At 36.3% G+C, this 16,142-nt stretch overlaps 1 protein-coding gene across 8 annotated transcripts in view; it reads left to right on the forward strand.

Annotated features, from left to right (window-relative positions):
- pard3ab (par-3 family cell polarity regulator alpha, b) overlaps window positions 1-16,142 on the forward strand; it is a 124,319-nt gene that overhangs the window by 74,945 nt on the left and 33,232 nt on the right. For 3 of the 8 annotated variants that reach the window (XM_067364205.1, XM_067364204.1, XM_067364207.1), the window contains 5 exons: window positions 2,532-2,576; window positions 4,776-5,030; window positions 5,159-5,378; window positions 9,046-9,153; window positions 12,273-12,503. In XM_067364205.1, coding sequence (XP_067220306.1) covers window positions 2,532-2,576; window positions 4,776-5,030; window positions 5,159-5,378; window positions 9,046-9,153; window positions 12,273-12,503 — 859 coding nt within the window. The remainder of the gene's footprint in view (window positions 1-2,531; window positions 2,577-4,775; window positions 5,031-5,158; window positions 5,379-9,045; window positions 9,154-12,272; window positions 12,504-16,142) is intronic. The other 5 variants (XM_067364206.1, XM_067364209.1, XM_067364210.1 and 2 more) reach the window with 3 other exon arrangements.

Consider the following 16,142-nt stretch of genomic DNA (forward strand, 5'->3'; position numbering starts at 1 on the left):
AGTGCTTGGTCCTAGATACACTAAAGATCAACCTAAAACATAGTGATTGGCCTTAAATACCCTACACATCAACTTAAAACACAGTGCTTGGTCTTAGCTACTCTAAAGATCAACCCGAATTTAGATACTCTAAAGGCAGGAACACACCAAGCCGACGGGCAGTTTTTCTTCGTCGTCCGACTAAGTTTTCTCAGTGTGTTCTGCACCGTCGGCTGAAGTTGGTCCTCGTCGGCTTTTTTCCGGCCGATTTGACATGTTGAATCGGCGTCTGAGCTTGTCGGTCCGTCTGGCCATCTGATCATTCTGATTTGCTGTTCAGCTACTGCCACCTGCTGGTTTGGACTGGCATTTCTTCTTGCGCAAGCGTGCTACTTGGCCATCGGCTGTCGAGTGTCGGTTTGGTGTGTCAGGGCAACTTTGGACCCAGACGCTGCCGTGAGCCAACCCCGCAGTCTGCTTTCGTCACCACTAGTTTGTCGGCATCGGCTTTGTGTGTTTCTGCCTTATAGAGCAACGTGAAGCACAGTGCTAAAGATCAGTTTGAAACCGTGATTGGACCTGGATACTCTAAAGGTCAGTCCTAATGTGTGGACCTAAATACTCATAGAGATCAATCTCAAACACAGTGATTGGACCTGGATACTCTACAGATTAGTCCCAAACATAGTTTTTGACCCTAAAAACTCCAAAGGGCGATCTCAAAAACATAAATTTTGTAAAGATCAGCCCCAAATGCAGTGATTGGACCTTGTTCTAAGACCTAAAAACTCTAAAGGTCAATCTCAAAAACATTAATTCGACCTAAATACTTTTAGGGTGTGTTCACACTTGTCATGCTTGGTGCGATTGCTCTGTTAGTGTGGTTCATTTGAACATGCGTGAACTCAGCCATCCGAACCCTGGTGCGCACCAAATAAGCGGACTGAGGCCGCTGAAAAGATTGGTCTCGGCCTGCTTCCAAGCGAACTTTGGTGCGGTTAGAATGATATGTGAACGCAACACGGACCAAAGACATGTAAACGAACCAAAAAAAAGGAAGATGAGAACCTAAAAAGTCATGAGTTTGCCCATCACAGGCATCAGACGTAAGTCTCCATGCAGCAGATTGTTAGTGTGTGTGACGGAGGGATTCCCGCCACTGTCTTGACTCCTTTACACATATTTTAAGCTCTTCACGAGCGGGACAAAGTACCATCATATGCACGCCAATCACAAACAAGAAGCATATGTACCTCAGCACACAGCATTGTTTTGGATGTTCAATAAGTTCCGTCTCAAAATAGGCAATATGTCATAAAATCCGACCAATCAGGTTGTGAACGTATCCCTATGCCTTTAGGTTCAATGATAAAATTGCCAATCTGAACGCTAATCGGACCAGGACTAAATGTTTTTTGTTTTTTGTTTTTTTTGGTCCAGACCAAACTAACCGAACTACAAGTGTGACACACCCTTAAGATCAGTGATTGGACTTAAATACTCTAAACATCAACTAAAAGCACATTACTTAGACCTATATTCTCTAAGGGTCTTTCCCAAATACAGTGGTTGAACCTAAATACTCTAAAGGTCAATCTCAAACACAGTGATTGGACCTAGATACTCTAAAGGTCAGTCCCAAACACTGCCCTTGGACCTAGGTACTCTAAAGGTCAGTTCCAGTAGATAAAATCCCTCCCCGAAATCCAATCCATTTGCTCAAGTTACTTTCCTCTCTTTATAAGAGCACTTCTCAGAATGCCTCTCATTCTGAGCATCACCATTCACCACTCCACCGTCACTAAGTCTGCATTGGTCTCCCTTGTGCATGTGCTTTCTAGTCTGAACACTTGTTTCCACTCATCCAATTCTGCTGGATGTTCCTCACTTACCGCTTTACCACTGAAATAGAGCTGGTGCCAGGGCTCAGACAAGGGTTCAGCATTTCTTCTGAGAAACCGTTCAGGGTTTCCACTGACTCTAGAGTCGAACTGCAAGGTTTTTGTTTTATTTGGAGTTTTACACTTGTTTGTTTTGTCAGATTGTTTGTATTTTGTATGGGCCTTCACCATTTCTTTGCATATATTTTGTTTTTTACAGTTTTTTTATTTGACTTTAAAATTTAGATTTTGCAGAACACTGGTAAATTACTATTTTTTTCTAGGCATAGTTAACAAAAGCTATCTAGCTTGAGTTTTTGTTTTAAAAGATTTGTTACAATGGTATTATTATACTTTTCGGTCCATAATGTTAGTGATTCCTGAATTTGACAAGTATGAATCATGTTTTTCCCACCAAAAACCAACTTTTCTTTGGTGGAAACATGTGGGATGAGGTCAGTTTGGACACCGGCACTGTCTCAGTGGAAAAGGCATCATTCTGAATCAGCAGAATCACTATGGAAACAAACTCTTTTGTTAATGAGCACTGACTGATTGTTTATGTCATCTGATTTGTTGATGGTGATACTTGCCTGGTTGCTTGCTGCATGTTGAATGGTCAAACTAACCATCCTGTGAATGTATGTGTATGTATGTGTACCCCTCACACAGTGGCTGATGAGATTAACCTCACACAATGCACAGAGAACCACCCAGGTAAGCATGACCACTCCTGCACTTACTTACACACTCACTTCTTTTCCACACTACAGGATTATTACATCCCTTTTCTTCAGTGTTGAGATTTATTTTTCTGTACGTTTCATCATTGATTACTTTACTAGGCCTGCACAGAGTTCAAAGACACACAACATTGTCAGAATTCCAGTTTCATTGAGTATCCTCGTAAGCACAGTCTTACATGAGTTAAAAAACGAAAAGCGAACGTAAAGAGTTAACAACCTAATAAACCTGCTGATGTCTGTGTCATTAATGTTAATCAAAGAACAAAAGAAAAAATTACTCACTGCTCTTGACTGAATAAAATTTGTAGTTTTAATAAGGATTGATCTATATTCAGTTTATAATTTATACAGGGAAGACTGTGCAGTATTTGATTATTCAATTTGTGTACCTGTTAGACCTACCTGAAAACTATCCATCCATCCATCCATCCATCCATCCATCCATCCATCCATCCATCCATCTATCCATCTATCTATCTATCTATCTATCTATCTATCTATCTATCTATCTATCTATCTATCTATCTATCTATCTATCTATCTATCTATCTATCTATCTATCTATCTATCTATCTATCTATCTATCTATCTATCTATCTATCTATCTATCTATCTATCTATCTATTAATCTATCTATTAATCTATCTATTAATCTATCTATCTATCTATCTATCTATCTATCTATCTATCTATCTATCTATCTATCTATCTATCTATATATATATATATATATATATATATATATATATATATATATATATATTGCAGAAATATGTGTATGTATACATATATATAATATTATTGTTATTATTATTAATTTATATATATATATATATATATATATATATATATATATATATATATATATATATATATATATATATATATATATATATATATATATATATATATATATATATATATATATATATAATACTTTTTTTATTTATTTATTTTTTTTCAGTATTTTTTTGTAGATTTTAGCAGGACAGGTAAAAATCTGAACTAACCCGACTGGGCCAGAAGGAAAAAAAAAAAAACACCTTGAGCTCTGATATATTAAAGGCTCAGCTAATATGACATTAATTATAATGGGTTTATGTAAAGATTATTTTAAGTTCACTTAAATTAAAAGTTATGTTTTTTAAAGCCTGTTAAATGTTAAAATCGATAGCTTTCAATTATACTCTAATGTTGAATGGCTATAATTAATAGATAGAATTGAGAAAAAATTTAACTTGGACATCAGTATCAGTTCTGGTATTGGTGATACTGGCCTTTATTCATAGTTCTTAGTAAAAAGATGCCATTAAACAAATATTTAAAATATACTGTCTTCATGTTTTTTCTAAGTTATTTTGGAGATTCAATGTGAAAATATTACAATCTAAAAATATATAAAAATCTGTTTTAAAGGGATAGTTCACCTAAAAATTAAAATTAACCCATGATTTACTCACCCTCAATCCATCCTAGGTTTATATGACTATCTTCTTTCAGATGAATACAATCGGAGATCCTTATCCTTAATATCCTATTCTAATTTGCTGCTCAAGAAACATTTGTGCTACTTAATATTTTTGTGGAAACTTTTAGAAATCTACAAATCATATTATTATAAATGTCATTATACATTATAAATGTCTTTACTGTCACTTTTGTTCAATTTAATGCATCCTCGCTGAATAAAACCATTAATTTAAAAAAAAAGTTAATTTTACATATAAACATATTTATTTGTTCTTTACATATATTATCGTGTTATTGTATTTTATTTGCCATAGACAACAACAGTTTTTAGTGGTGTAAAGCATTTTGTTCTGAAAATTAATTTTTATCATAATATTGCATTATTACAAACACGCAGCTGTATTATATTTAAAATAGCAGGGAAGCTCTGACACGTTTCAGTAAGGCAGTGCTGCGTGATGAAGATAAATTTATGCAATCTTTCCTGTACTCCAGTTACATTCATTTATCTTCATCACTTAATACAGAAACGCACCTTCACTCGCTCCCATGGCTGACTACATAGAATAGAAGCACACACAAACACACTCACACTCCCTAGCTGCCTTTATCAGGGTTGTGGTTGAGATTTGTGGCAGACGGCCTGCATGCTTAACTGCTTGATTGTACTTTGTGGTTTAATTAACAAACTCTTCTTCAGGCTCTTCCTCACATGACGTTGGCCCGTCTCTTGGCCTAAAGAAGTCCAGCTCTCTGGAAAGTTTACAGACTGCTGTCGCAGAGGTAACACTCAATGGCGACATGCCTTTTCACCGGCCGCGGCCACGCATCATACGGGGGCGTGGCTGCAACGAGAGCTTCCGAGCCGCAATTGACAAATCGTACGACAAGCCAGCCGCCAATGGAGATGAAGAGGATTGCATGGACACATGTACGGCTGCTCCTGATTGGTTTAGTCAGTAAATGCACTAAAATTCAGCAAATGTAGTGATAACGGATACTAATTTGATTGATTAGTGTTAAAAAATGTTTTTGATTATGACTGATAATAATAGCATCCCCCCTCCCTTTTTCTTCCTGTAGTGGATGAGGACACAGAAGGAAGCTCTCGTTCAGGGCGGGATTCGGTTTCCACGGTAGCTGATCTCACTCCGCTTCCCGTCACCGAGCAACAGTTGATCAATGGCAACCAGCCTCAAAACGACAAGAAGAAAGAAAAAGGGGGGAAGGACAAAAAGAAGCCAGAGAAAGAGAAGGGTAAAACAAAGAAAGGAATGCTCAAGGGCCTCGGAGAGATGTTCAGGTAATTAAAAGCAGATCTGAACAGTGTTTTGTGTCAGATAAAAGAGACTAAGAATAATGATGATAAGAGCGTAGATGAGCCCAGAGCACTTTTTCTTCATGTCCTTAATTACCTCAAAACCCAACAATAGAACAAAAAGACTAGTGAGATGCCCACCAACGCAACCATGTTCCAGACTCAAAGACTGTGCTAACGATAGGCAGGAAAACAAAATTAATGAAAGATGTGAGTGAAGAAAATTAGTTTTTGCACATACAAGTCTTGCCAACACATTGTTAGGTGGATAGTTACAGGACCATTGCTATGTTGTTGGCAAGGGTCTTCTGGGTAGTTTCTGGAGTGTTGCTAGGTGGTTGCTAGGGTCTTCAAAATAGCTCAGTTTCTTTACATTCTTTAATGTCCTAGTTTCTAGATATGAGCTGTAGTTGACTTAGCAAGCCTCACCTATGCTACTTCTATATAACTTGATAACTTACTCACTCCTATGTCACCCAAAGTCGAAAATAAATTATAGTTTTTGAGGAAAACATTCCTGGATTTTTCTCCATATAGTGGACTTCAAAGGTCCAAATTGCAGTTTTAGTGCAGCTTCAAAGGGCTATAGGAATAAGGGTCTTATCTAATGAAACGATTGGTAATTTTCTTAAAAAAAAAAAAATTTAACCACAAATGCTCATCTTGCAGTAGCTCTGCGATGCGCCACACATTACGTAATCACATTGGTAAGGTCACGTGTGATGTAGACGGAAGTATTTGGACCTTCAGTCTACTGTTAGACGTTGAAGTCCACTATATGGAGAAAAATCCTGGAATGTTTATCTCGAAAACCTTAATTTCTTTTCAACTGAATAAAGAAAGACATAGGGCCCTATCATTCACCCGGCGCAATACAACTCAATGAAAATGAGGTGTGTTCAGGCACCTCTTTGTGCGTTGCTGTTTTGAGGCAACTGAAGTAGACTGCGCCATTGACCAACTGAAACCTGGTCTAAAGTCAGTGGCGTTATTAATATGCGCCTATAGGCAGGTGCACAATACGTGTACACTCTGCTTATTACACACACAGGTAAGCACAGCAGCACACAAACATGCCAAATATAAAAAATAAAAGTACTACAATGTAAAAGATTATTATTGTGTGTAGGGCTGCAACGATTAATCGCAATTAATCGTTTGCAAAATAAAAGTATTTGTTTACGTAATATAAATGTGTGTGTTCTGTGTATTATAATTATGTATATATAAATACACACACATACAGGTATAAAGTTTAGAAATATATGCATGTATTATAAATATATATATTTATATACATTTTATATTACATATAAACATAAATATTTTATATATAAATATAACATTTTTCTTAAATATATACATGAATGTGTGTGTATTTATATATACATAATTATTATACACAGAACACACACACATATATATTGCGTAAACACATTTTTTTTTTTGCAATCGATTAATCGCGATTAATCGTTGCAGCCCTAATTGTGTGCATATAGATAAAAATGCTTTGGTGGAATCCGGCTTGTCCCGTAGATGGTTTGCTTGTGCGCTTTAACCTCGTGGACGAACAGATCCGTTTCCTCGCTAGAGAAGCGCTCGGTTTTTCTGCTTGCAAATTCCGCCATGTAAATAGCGAATCCGCCATGGCGCAAATGCAACTTGCTTTTAAAGGGAATGGGAAATGAGAATCTGATTGGTTTGTTGCACGTTACACCCAAAACACACCCATTGCTCAGTAAGAGAATGGGGACAACCCTTTTAGACCATGTGCCAGGCGTGCCGACCATTTTTCCCTTCGTTAAACTAGCAAAAGTGGATTCGGACACGCCCTAAGTGCACCTGCGCTGTGCGCTTTAGACCATGTGCTTAGATTGTTAAAATAGGGCCTATAAATATCTTGGATGACATGGGGGTGAGTAAATTATCAGGAAATCCTTTAAAATAAGACTTTTAGTCAAAACATCAGATGTTTGTTTCAGTTTAAATAGTCTCAGAATGCATGAAAATCAAGAGAATTTTAACTTTACTGAAAACTGTTGATGGAAAATATATAATGCACAATTGCATACATTTGTGTATTTTTGGTGCTTACATCATTATGTGGTTGCTAGGAATTTTTAATGATTTTGAAAAAAGTTTCTTATGCTCAAGGCCATATTTACAGTATGTGGTAACATTATAACCTAGTAAAAATGGTAACATTGTGAAATATTATTTCAATTTAAAACAGCTTTTTATTTGAATATATTTTAAAATAAAACAGTGTTCCCAGAGTGTTTCTTATATTGAAGGGCGATCGCTCTTTTCATTGTCTTTGCTCCAAGATTATGGAACAACCTGTCCTTTGTGTTTAGACTTTTCCAACTTTAAATACCTTTTAAGTACCGTCTAAAGTCATACCTGTTCTCTGTTGCATTTTAATACATTATTTTTAATGGGTGTTTTGTTGGTTGGTGTTCTGATGTCTTTACTGTATTTAGTCTTTCTTGTTTATATTATTTGTAATGTACAGCACTTTGAAATTACTGTGTAGCCTGAAAGGTGCTTTATAAATAAATAAATACCAAAATACTAAATGCTAATTTATTACTGTGATGTCAAAGCAGAATTTTCAGCATCGTTACTGCAGTCTTCAATGTCACATGATCCTTCAGAAATCATTATAATATGCTGATTTGGTGTATTTGGTCTGTATTATCACTTTAATGCATCTTAGCTAAATATAAGAATACATTCTTTAAAAAAACAAAAAAAAAACAATTACTGACCCCAAACTTTTGAACAGTAGTGTATATAGGCAGTACACAGCAATGCATCTTCCTGTACTATTATTTAAAAAAAAAAAAAAAATGGGGTTAAAATATAAAGATTAATATTGATGGGCTGTGAGTTTGTGTGCTCTGTGGAGTGACAGTATGTTCCTCTAGGCAGAAAAGACAGTCACATCCAAGATAGAGGAAAAGTTTGAGTTTCCATGAAGTTTAGTAGATAGATACGAGAAGACTAGAGGGGAGAGAAAGTAAGAACGCAGCTCATTTGAAGGTTTTTGAATCTGTCAGCAATAGATAAATCATTTTTGAAAATGTCGAATATTTCAGACTGCTTCTGGGGCAGTGGAGTGTTTTAATGGCTGTCATCTGCCTCACTGAGCCAAAGCTACCTGCTACATATTAATGAGCGCTCTACATATTAATGAGTTCTGCTGAATATCAGAACTCGTATGCATACAATCATATTGAAACTTCTTTCTGAGGTGTTCTCACACACCTCAGTCCTCTCACGCGCACTTGTCAGCGGAATATTAATGACTCTGTATGCTTGATAAAGCAAAGATTTGCAGAAAAGAGTAGGCATTTTTGCTCTCTCTGCTTTGCAGAGGTGCAAAACAGTGATTAGTTTGTTAAATGAATTAGAATAGATGGATTAAGAGCTTTAATGTCGGTTTAATTTGAGCAGACAGGTTTAAGAGCTTTTTTCAGAAGAATCATGTCCATTAATATTGAAGGGGCACGTTATTACTCTTGAGCAAATTAGCATTTCAATGCAGCTTCCAAAAAATGTATTTATATATTTTTTTTATAATTAAAATGCACAAGTATTGTTAAACCAGTTGATTCATCAACCTGTAATATGTTTGTGTGTGTTCAAGGTTTGGGAAGTACCGTAAGGACGAGCGTTTGGATGGTGCAAAGTGGAAGCCAGAGGAAACTCATGCATCGGACGAGGAGATGCGCAGAATGAAACAAGAACAAGAGAGGTACACACACACACACACACACACACACACACACACACACACACACACACACACACAGTCAGAGCTAATCTCCCCCATCATCAGCCTTTAATCAGAGGCATTTCCTGATACTTTACCTGCCAGCCATACCCACTTCCTCAAACTCTTTTCCTTCATGATTGTTTGAGTCCTGTTGTTTGTCTTGTCATTGTGTTTTGTTAAAGCACTATGATGCTTTCAAATTTTTTATGTTTATATAATATGTTTTAGTCATTTTAAGTTCATCAAGTGCATGTTTGCCTGCAGGTGTGTGTGTGTTCATGTTGTTTTATTAATAATGCCATGTGAACCCCTCCCGTTTTCCCTTCTGTCCTGTGAGACCCTGCTGAGATATTCTTAATCTCTCTCGTACGCTTATTTATCATTTTGCTTTTGATGGAGGTTATAAAGGTGTTTGAGTATGTTTTTAGGTCCTCTGTGAATAAACTAGCCCTCAAATATTTTCCAAACCTGACTGACTGACTTCTTGTGGAACATAGAATAGGAATGTCCATACAATGTAAGTCGATGAGGTCCAAAACAACATTGGACCCCACTGATCTCCGTTGTATGGACAAAAAAACCCTGACATTTTTAAAAATATCTTATTTTGTGTTTATATACACAGTGTGTTGTCAACTCAATATACACAAAAAAAAAAAAAAATTACATGAAAGAGAATTAATGGCACTTTTCCACTGCATGGTATGACTCGACTCGGCTCGGTACAGCACGGCTCGGCTCTCTTTACTTCTGTTTGCTTTTCCACTGCAGTTTAGTACAGCTTCAAAGTGGGTGGGATTATAGACTGATCGTATAGTTGCACCGCCATGGATCCGGCTACCAACGAGTTACCAACCTCGGCTACCAACGAGTCTACACCTAGTCTACTGACCACGATACAGCCATTTCTTTTTTCAAGTTGCGTGCGACAGTTGTTTAAAGCAAGTCCTTAAAAAAAAAAAGTTGCACGAACAAATGATACAGCGGTGGCTGTTTAAATCTAGTGGGTTTGGTGTCTCGTGTTTTAAATCCAATGATGCTGTTAGTGATGATTCTCTCTGACCAATCAGTGATTTGCGGTGTTTACACGTCAAATTTAGTATCGGTACGGCTTGCTTGGAACCTCAACCGATTTGATACTATTTAAAGGTGCAATATGTAATATTTTCTGTCCGTTCAAAACAAAGGCGTAGCTTGATGATGCCAAGTTTGAGCACGGAATCTTGGGACATGTGGTCTTCACCTCAACGGCCGGTGGAAAAGAATAGGGATAGGACTCTGGAAGAAATCATGCTCATGGATGCGATTATTAACGTTACTGTAGTATGAAGCAGAACAGGACCGAGTGTTGTTGGAGCTGAACGAGGCCGCTGGAGCGATTGCGCAACACACAGAACTTTTATTATGCCACAGTTGCCGGCACTGCTTCCGCTTTTCTGGTCATGAGTATGAGGTAATGCAGCTCTGTTTATCATATTAGATACATTTGAGTGTGTTGAAAATGTTATAATGTTACTCTGTGCGTTCGCTCGGTGGCTGCTGTGAGACACTTGTTGCACACTGTAGTAAGATAGATCAATTTTAGAATATCATTAAATGCTGGATGGCTTGTGTTGATAAATGACATGCAATTAATTTTAAAACGTATTGTATGATGGAGAAAATGCTGTATTACTGTTACTAAAAATAAAGCTGCATCTGATCATGCTATGTTAGCTACTTCACCTCAATATATAGTTTTTCTCTGAGGCACGGTAAAAGCATGGTACTCGCAAAAAATCAAGAAAATTAGATTTAAACAATAAGACTAAATGTGTTGAGCTGTATAACAATAATTAGTTTTCTGTCTATTAATATATAACAGTTGTTCCCTTGTCTATTAAAACATGTAAATATTAAAGCGTCTTTGATGTTTCCATGGTTTCTACAAAATAAAACAGGAAACCGAGGGTAACGCGGGTATGACGCCATTGACAGGCGACTCCTCACACCTTCCGGAGCCTTGGTTAAAATTGCAATTTTCTCACGATTTACAAATAGTTGCAAACATTTGGGATATTGTAAGTACTCAAGTGAACAAAATATATAACACTGGCCTAGTAGTTTTTGGATATTTTACTGCAAAATTCTTACATATTGCACCTTTAAGTGAGCCATACTGTTCTGTACCGTGCCGTCCCATGCTGTGGAAAAGTGTTGTAAGATGCCAGAAATCCAAATAAAAATAACTTAATATTAACATTAACTTTATAAATACCATATTGTTCTGAATATAAGACAACCCTATTATAAGATGACCCTCCTTTTTCAAGATGTACCTTTTGGAAATAAGCTTTTTGAAAACCAAATCTTGTATTTTATAAAGAAAATGCTTTTATTTTAAAATAATTTTTATATTGCATATTTTTCATATTTAATTTTTTTGTATTCTATTTATGGTAAATACTGGTAAAATGTACCAACGATCAAATTTAAAAATAAACACTTTTTGGTAACCTGAATTATATAACATTTAGGCTATCCATTTCATAGTGAAAACCATGAAGCCTACCAAAATTTCATCAACAGTAGAAGTGAAATCTGGGTACTGTCTTGCGTTTTAAAATCATGTACGGGGGAAGTTTGGTCCCGTCAGCGAGGCACGCAAACATGACAGTCGCACGGCTCTTAGAGAGTAAGCTTTTCTTTGACTATTAGCGTATTTAAGACGGCCTTTTTTTGTGCTATTGTAGATCTTTTGCACTTTATGAAATCGATGTAATGTAATCTCATTGTATTCTTACAATGACAATAACTTATTATTATTATTATTATTATTGACGTAAAAGTCTGAATATACCCTGAATATAAGACTAACCCGTTTTTTTGGATGTATTTCTAAGAAAAACAGTGTCTTATATTCGAAACAATATGGTAATAACAAGTGCCAGGTATAGTGCTAGGTTAGTACCAAACGAATCTTTATATTGAAATCAGGTTTTTCATATCAGATAAGGACATTTCCTAATTTTTAGTGTTTTGTTCATCCTGATCTGTTTGTTTTTCTGTTATTTTTAATGTGTATTTTGTTATTCCTTTCTCAATGTGTTTTCATGTAGGATTCAGGCTAAAACGCGAGAGATTCGTCAGCGTCAGGCCAGAGAACGAGACTATGCTGAGATCGAGGACTTTAGCCGGTCCACCCTGACCTCGCTTCCTCCCGAGGAGCCCCCATACGCTGGCATAGGCTCGTTGGAACACGGCGGGTACCATCGGATCCACACGCCTCCCGACTCACCATACACGCACAAACAGAACGGCCGCAACGGACACCCCTCCACACCAGACAGGTATTTACTGTAATGAAAGTCATTTCCTAATATCATAGTCCTTGCACTTCCTGAGTTATTCATGAATTAACCTGTGATTTTTGAAGTCAAGATGCTGTTATAAACACTCTATCTGAGACGTATCTCCTTAAGTTGTATAAAGTGTTGAAAGTATTCTCGGGGGCTTTCATAAAACCCAGTTTGTGAGAATGTTTTGTTTTGGCTTTGTGAGGGTTGTATGTTTTCTTGAGACTAAAACAAACACAAGCAGAGAGAGACAGGAAGGACACTTCCTGTAAGAACCCTCAGGGAACAGGAAGTGGGTGTCATTCCACAGAGATGCAGAGAATGGGACTGTGGGAATTATCCTCGCAAATCTGCACGGGGAAGTGGATCTTAAAGGGGGCACAATGTGTGGGTGGGTGTGCTTTTACAGACTTTAGAGGGAAACATTGTGTAGGAGTCTGTGTGTGTACAAACAGCATAGCATGCATACTGATCTTATAGCTTCCTGTTTTCTGCGTTTCGGCCAATCAGCTTTATCTGAAGCTGTCATTTTAATTAAAACCAAATAGTTGTTGATGTGGAAGTCTGAAAAGCCTTTTCCGAAGTCTGATGTGACGTTTTAGGATATTTAAACTGATTGAAGCTGTTATGTTATATGATGGCATGATAATGACATTGACATCAACAGGAAGTAATTTTTTGTGTCGTTAAAGTGACAGTAAAAAAACATTATCTGCCTAATCCTTTTACTTATAAGGAGCAGTCCTCTATCCCTGTAACCAATTATAACAATTTTACTTTAACAGTTATTTTTAACATTCATTAATCTGTGTGGCAGTTTAGATAAAGTTGTACAGAGCATAATGTTTCTTGTTTCTCATTCAGCTTTATTTTTATTTTATTGCATCAGCATTATGCACTCAACTTTTAGCCTTTTTAGATTTTAATTAAAACATTTTTGATGTATTTATAAAACTTTTATTTTTACTAGTGAGGACTCCTTTTAAGTTGTTTTTCCCCACATTTTCAGGCTCTAAACTAAAGTGCACACATTCACACATTTCACAGAAGAGACTTTGGCTAACTATTGTAAACTATTGAAATGCACAGTTGGGTCCAAAATATGAGCATTCAAGAGGCATCAGATAGTCTCTTAACTCTCAGAACAATGAGAGAGATCACTTGTGAAAGAAATTACAGTGGAAATCCAACAATAATAGAGTCGTTTTTACAATGTCACTGCTTTAGCTGGACACACACGTACACACACACACACACACATACATACAGAGTATCTGACCTAGAAATCAGAGCTCTGCAGCATTCTGGCTGTCAGCTGCAGTATGGTTTAAGTCCCTCAGTGCAGAACATTTACGTAAATGAGAAATATATCTGTTCAGTCAGCAGAACTACTTTTTGAAGCCTGATAAAGGGCTTATACACACACAAACCAACCCAGTTCAAGTCCAGTTGAGGTGTAATGATGCATTAAGATGCCAGGTGAGGAGTCTTAGGAGATGTTTGTGGATCTCTCTATATGTTCTCTCTCTCGGTGTGTATATATTTTATATATATTTATATTATATATTAAATATATAATATATATTAAATTATATATATATATATATATACACACAGTATCTCACAGAAGTGAGTACACCCCTCACATTTTTGTAAATATTTTATTATATCTTTTCATGTGACAACACTAAAGCAATGACACTTTACTACAATGTAAAGTAGTGAGTGTACAGCTTGTATAACAGTGTAAATTTGCTGTCCCCTCAAAATAACCGCTGGCCACAAAAGTGAGTACACCCCTAAGTGAAAATGTCCAAATTGGACCCAATTAGCCATTTTCTCTCCCTGGTATCATGTGACTTGTTAGTCTTACAAGGTTTCAGGTGTGAATGGGGAGCAGGTGTGTTAAATTTGGTGTTATCGCTCTCACTCTCTCATTCTGGTCACAAGATGACCACTGCCTTGCTAAAGAAGTTGAGGGTACCTAAACCCTGTTGAGCATCTGTGGGGCATCCTCAAGGTGGAGGAGCGCAAGGTCTCTAACATCCACTAGCTCCGTGATGTCGTCATGGAGGAGTGGAAGAGGACAACCTGTGAAGCTCTGGTGAACTCCATGCCCAATAGGGTTAAGGCAGTGCTGGAAAATAATGGTGACCACACAAAATATTGACACTTTGGGCCCAATTTGGACATTTTCACTTTTGTGGCCAGCAGTTTAGACATTAATGGCTGTGTGATGAGTTATTTTGAGGGGACAGCAAATTAACACTGTTATACAAGCTGTACACTCACTGCTTTACAATGTAGCAAGGTGTCATTTCTTCAGTGTTGTCCCATGAAAAGATATAATTATTACAAAAATGTGAGTGGTGGATACCGTGTGTGTGTGTGTGTGTGTGTGTATATACACATATATATATATATATATATATATACATATATATATATATATACATATATATATATATATATATATATATATATACATATATATATATATATACATATATATATATATATATATACATATATACATATATACATATATACATACAGCTATGGAAAAAATTAAGAGACCACTCCGAGTTCAGAAATCAATGCTAAGTGGTCTCTTAATTTTTTCCATAGCTGTATACATATACATATACATATACATATATATATACACATATATACACATATACACACATATATATACACACATACACATATACATATATACATATATATATATATATATATATATATATATATATATATATAATGTATATGTGTATATGTGTGTATATGTGTATATATATGTGTATATATATGTGTATATATATGTGTATATATATGTGTATATATATGTGTATATATATGTGTATATATATGTGTATATATATGAGTATATATATGAATATATATATGAATATATATATGAATATATATATATATATATGTATATATATGTATTTGTATATATATATATGTATATATTAGTCCGTTTAGAGAGAGAGAGAGAGAGAGAGTGTTGAGATCAGAGTGGTGGCTGATGTCTGAGGGCGTGAGTTCAATTAAAAATACCTCTCTCCGGGGTCGCTGTCCACCCACCAGGCTACATGCGGCTTTGTTAGAACGTGTGTTTGTGATCTTCGAGTCCGTTTAATCTCTGTTATTGTTATCCGTTGGTATGTTTTTTTTTTTTTTCTTGAATCACTCTGAGGATTTTATTGTTAATGGAAGGATAATATAAAATGTGAAAGATGAATGTCTCTTTGTGTGTGTGTGTGTGTGTGTGTGTAAGACGGACCGTTTAAATGAATTAAACTCAATCTCTTATTCATTTCCACTCTTGACCCCTCCTCTCTGAGCTGGGATTTAATTCTCTCAGGTTTTATTAAATTGACTTCTTAGATTTGAGTCAGAGAGCAACAACATATATACACACACACACACACACACACACACACACACACACCATTTATGTGTGTTAGTGCGTGCATGTGTGTGTTTTCTTTCTTTCTGTCGTTATGAGCAAGGATATCTGAGCCCTTCCTGTTCACATCTGAGCTGATGACCACAGGGCTGCTGTCCGTGTCTCTGGTCTCCCAGCGCAGTGATGGAGCCCCTGTGTAATCAACATTCTTCTCT

The sequence above is a fragment of the Chanodichthys erythropterus genome, chromosome 16 (genome assembly GCF_024489055.1).
Source record: "Chanodichthys erythropterus isolate Z2021 chromosome 16, ASM2448905v1, whole genome shotgun sequence".
In the NCBI taxonomy this organism is placed as follows: domain Eukaryota; kingdom Metazoa; phylum Chordata; class Actinopteri; order Cypriniformes; family Xenocyprididae; genus Chanodichthys; species Chanodichthys erythropterus.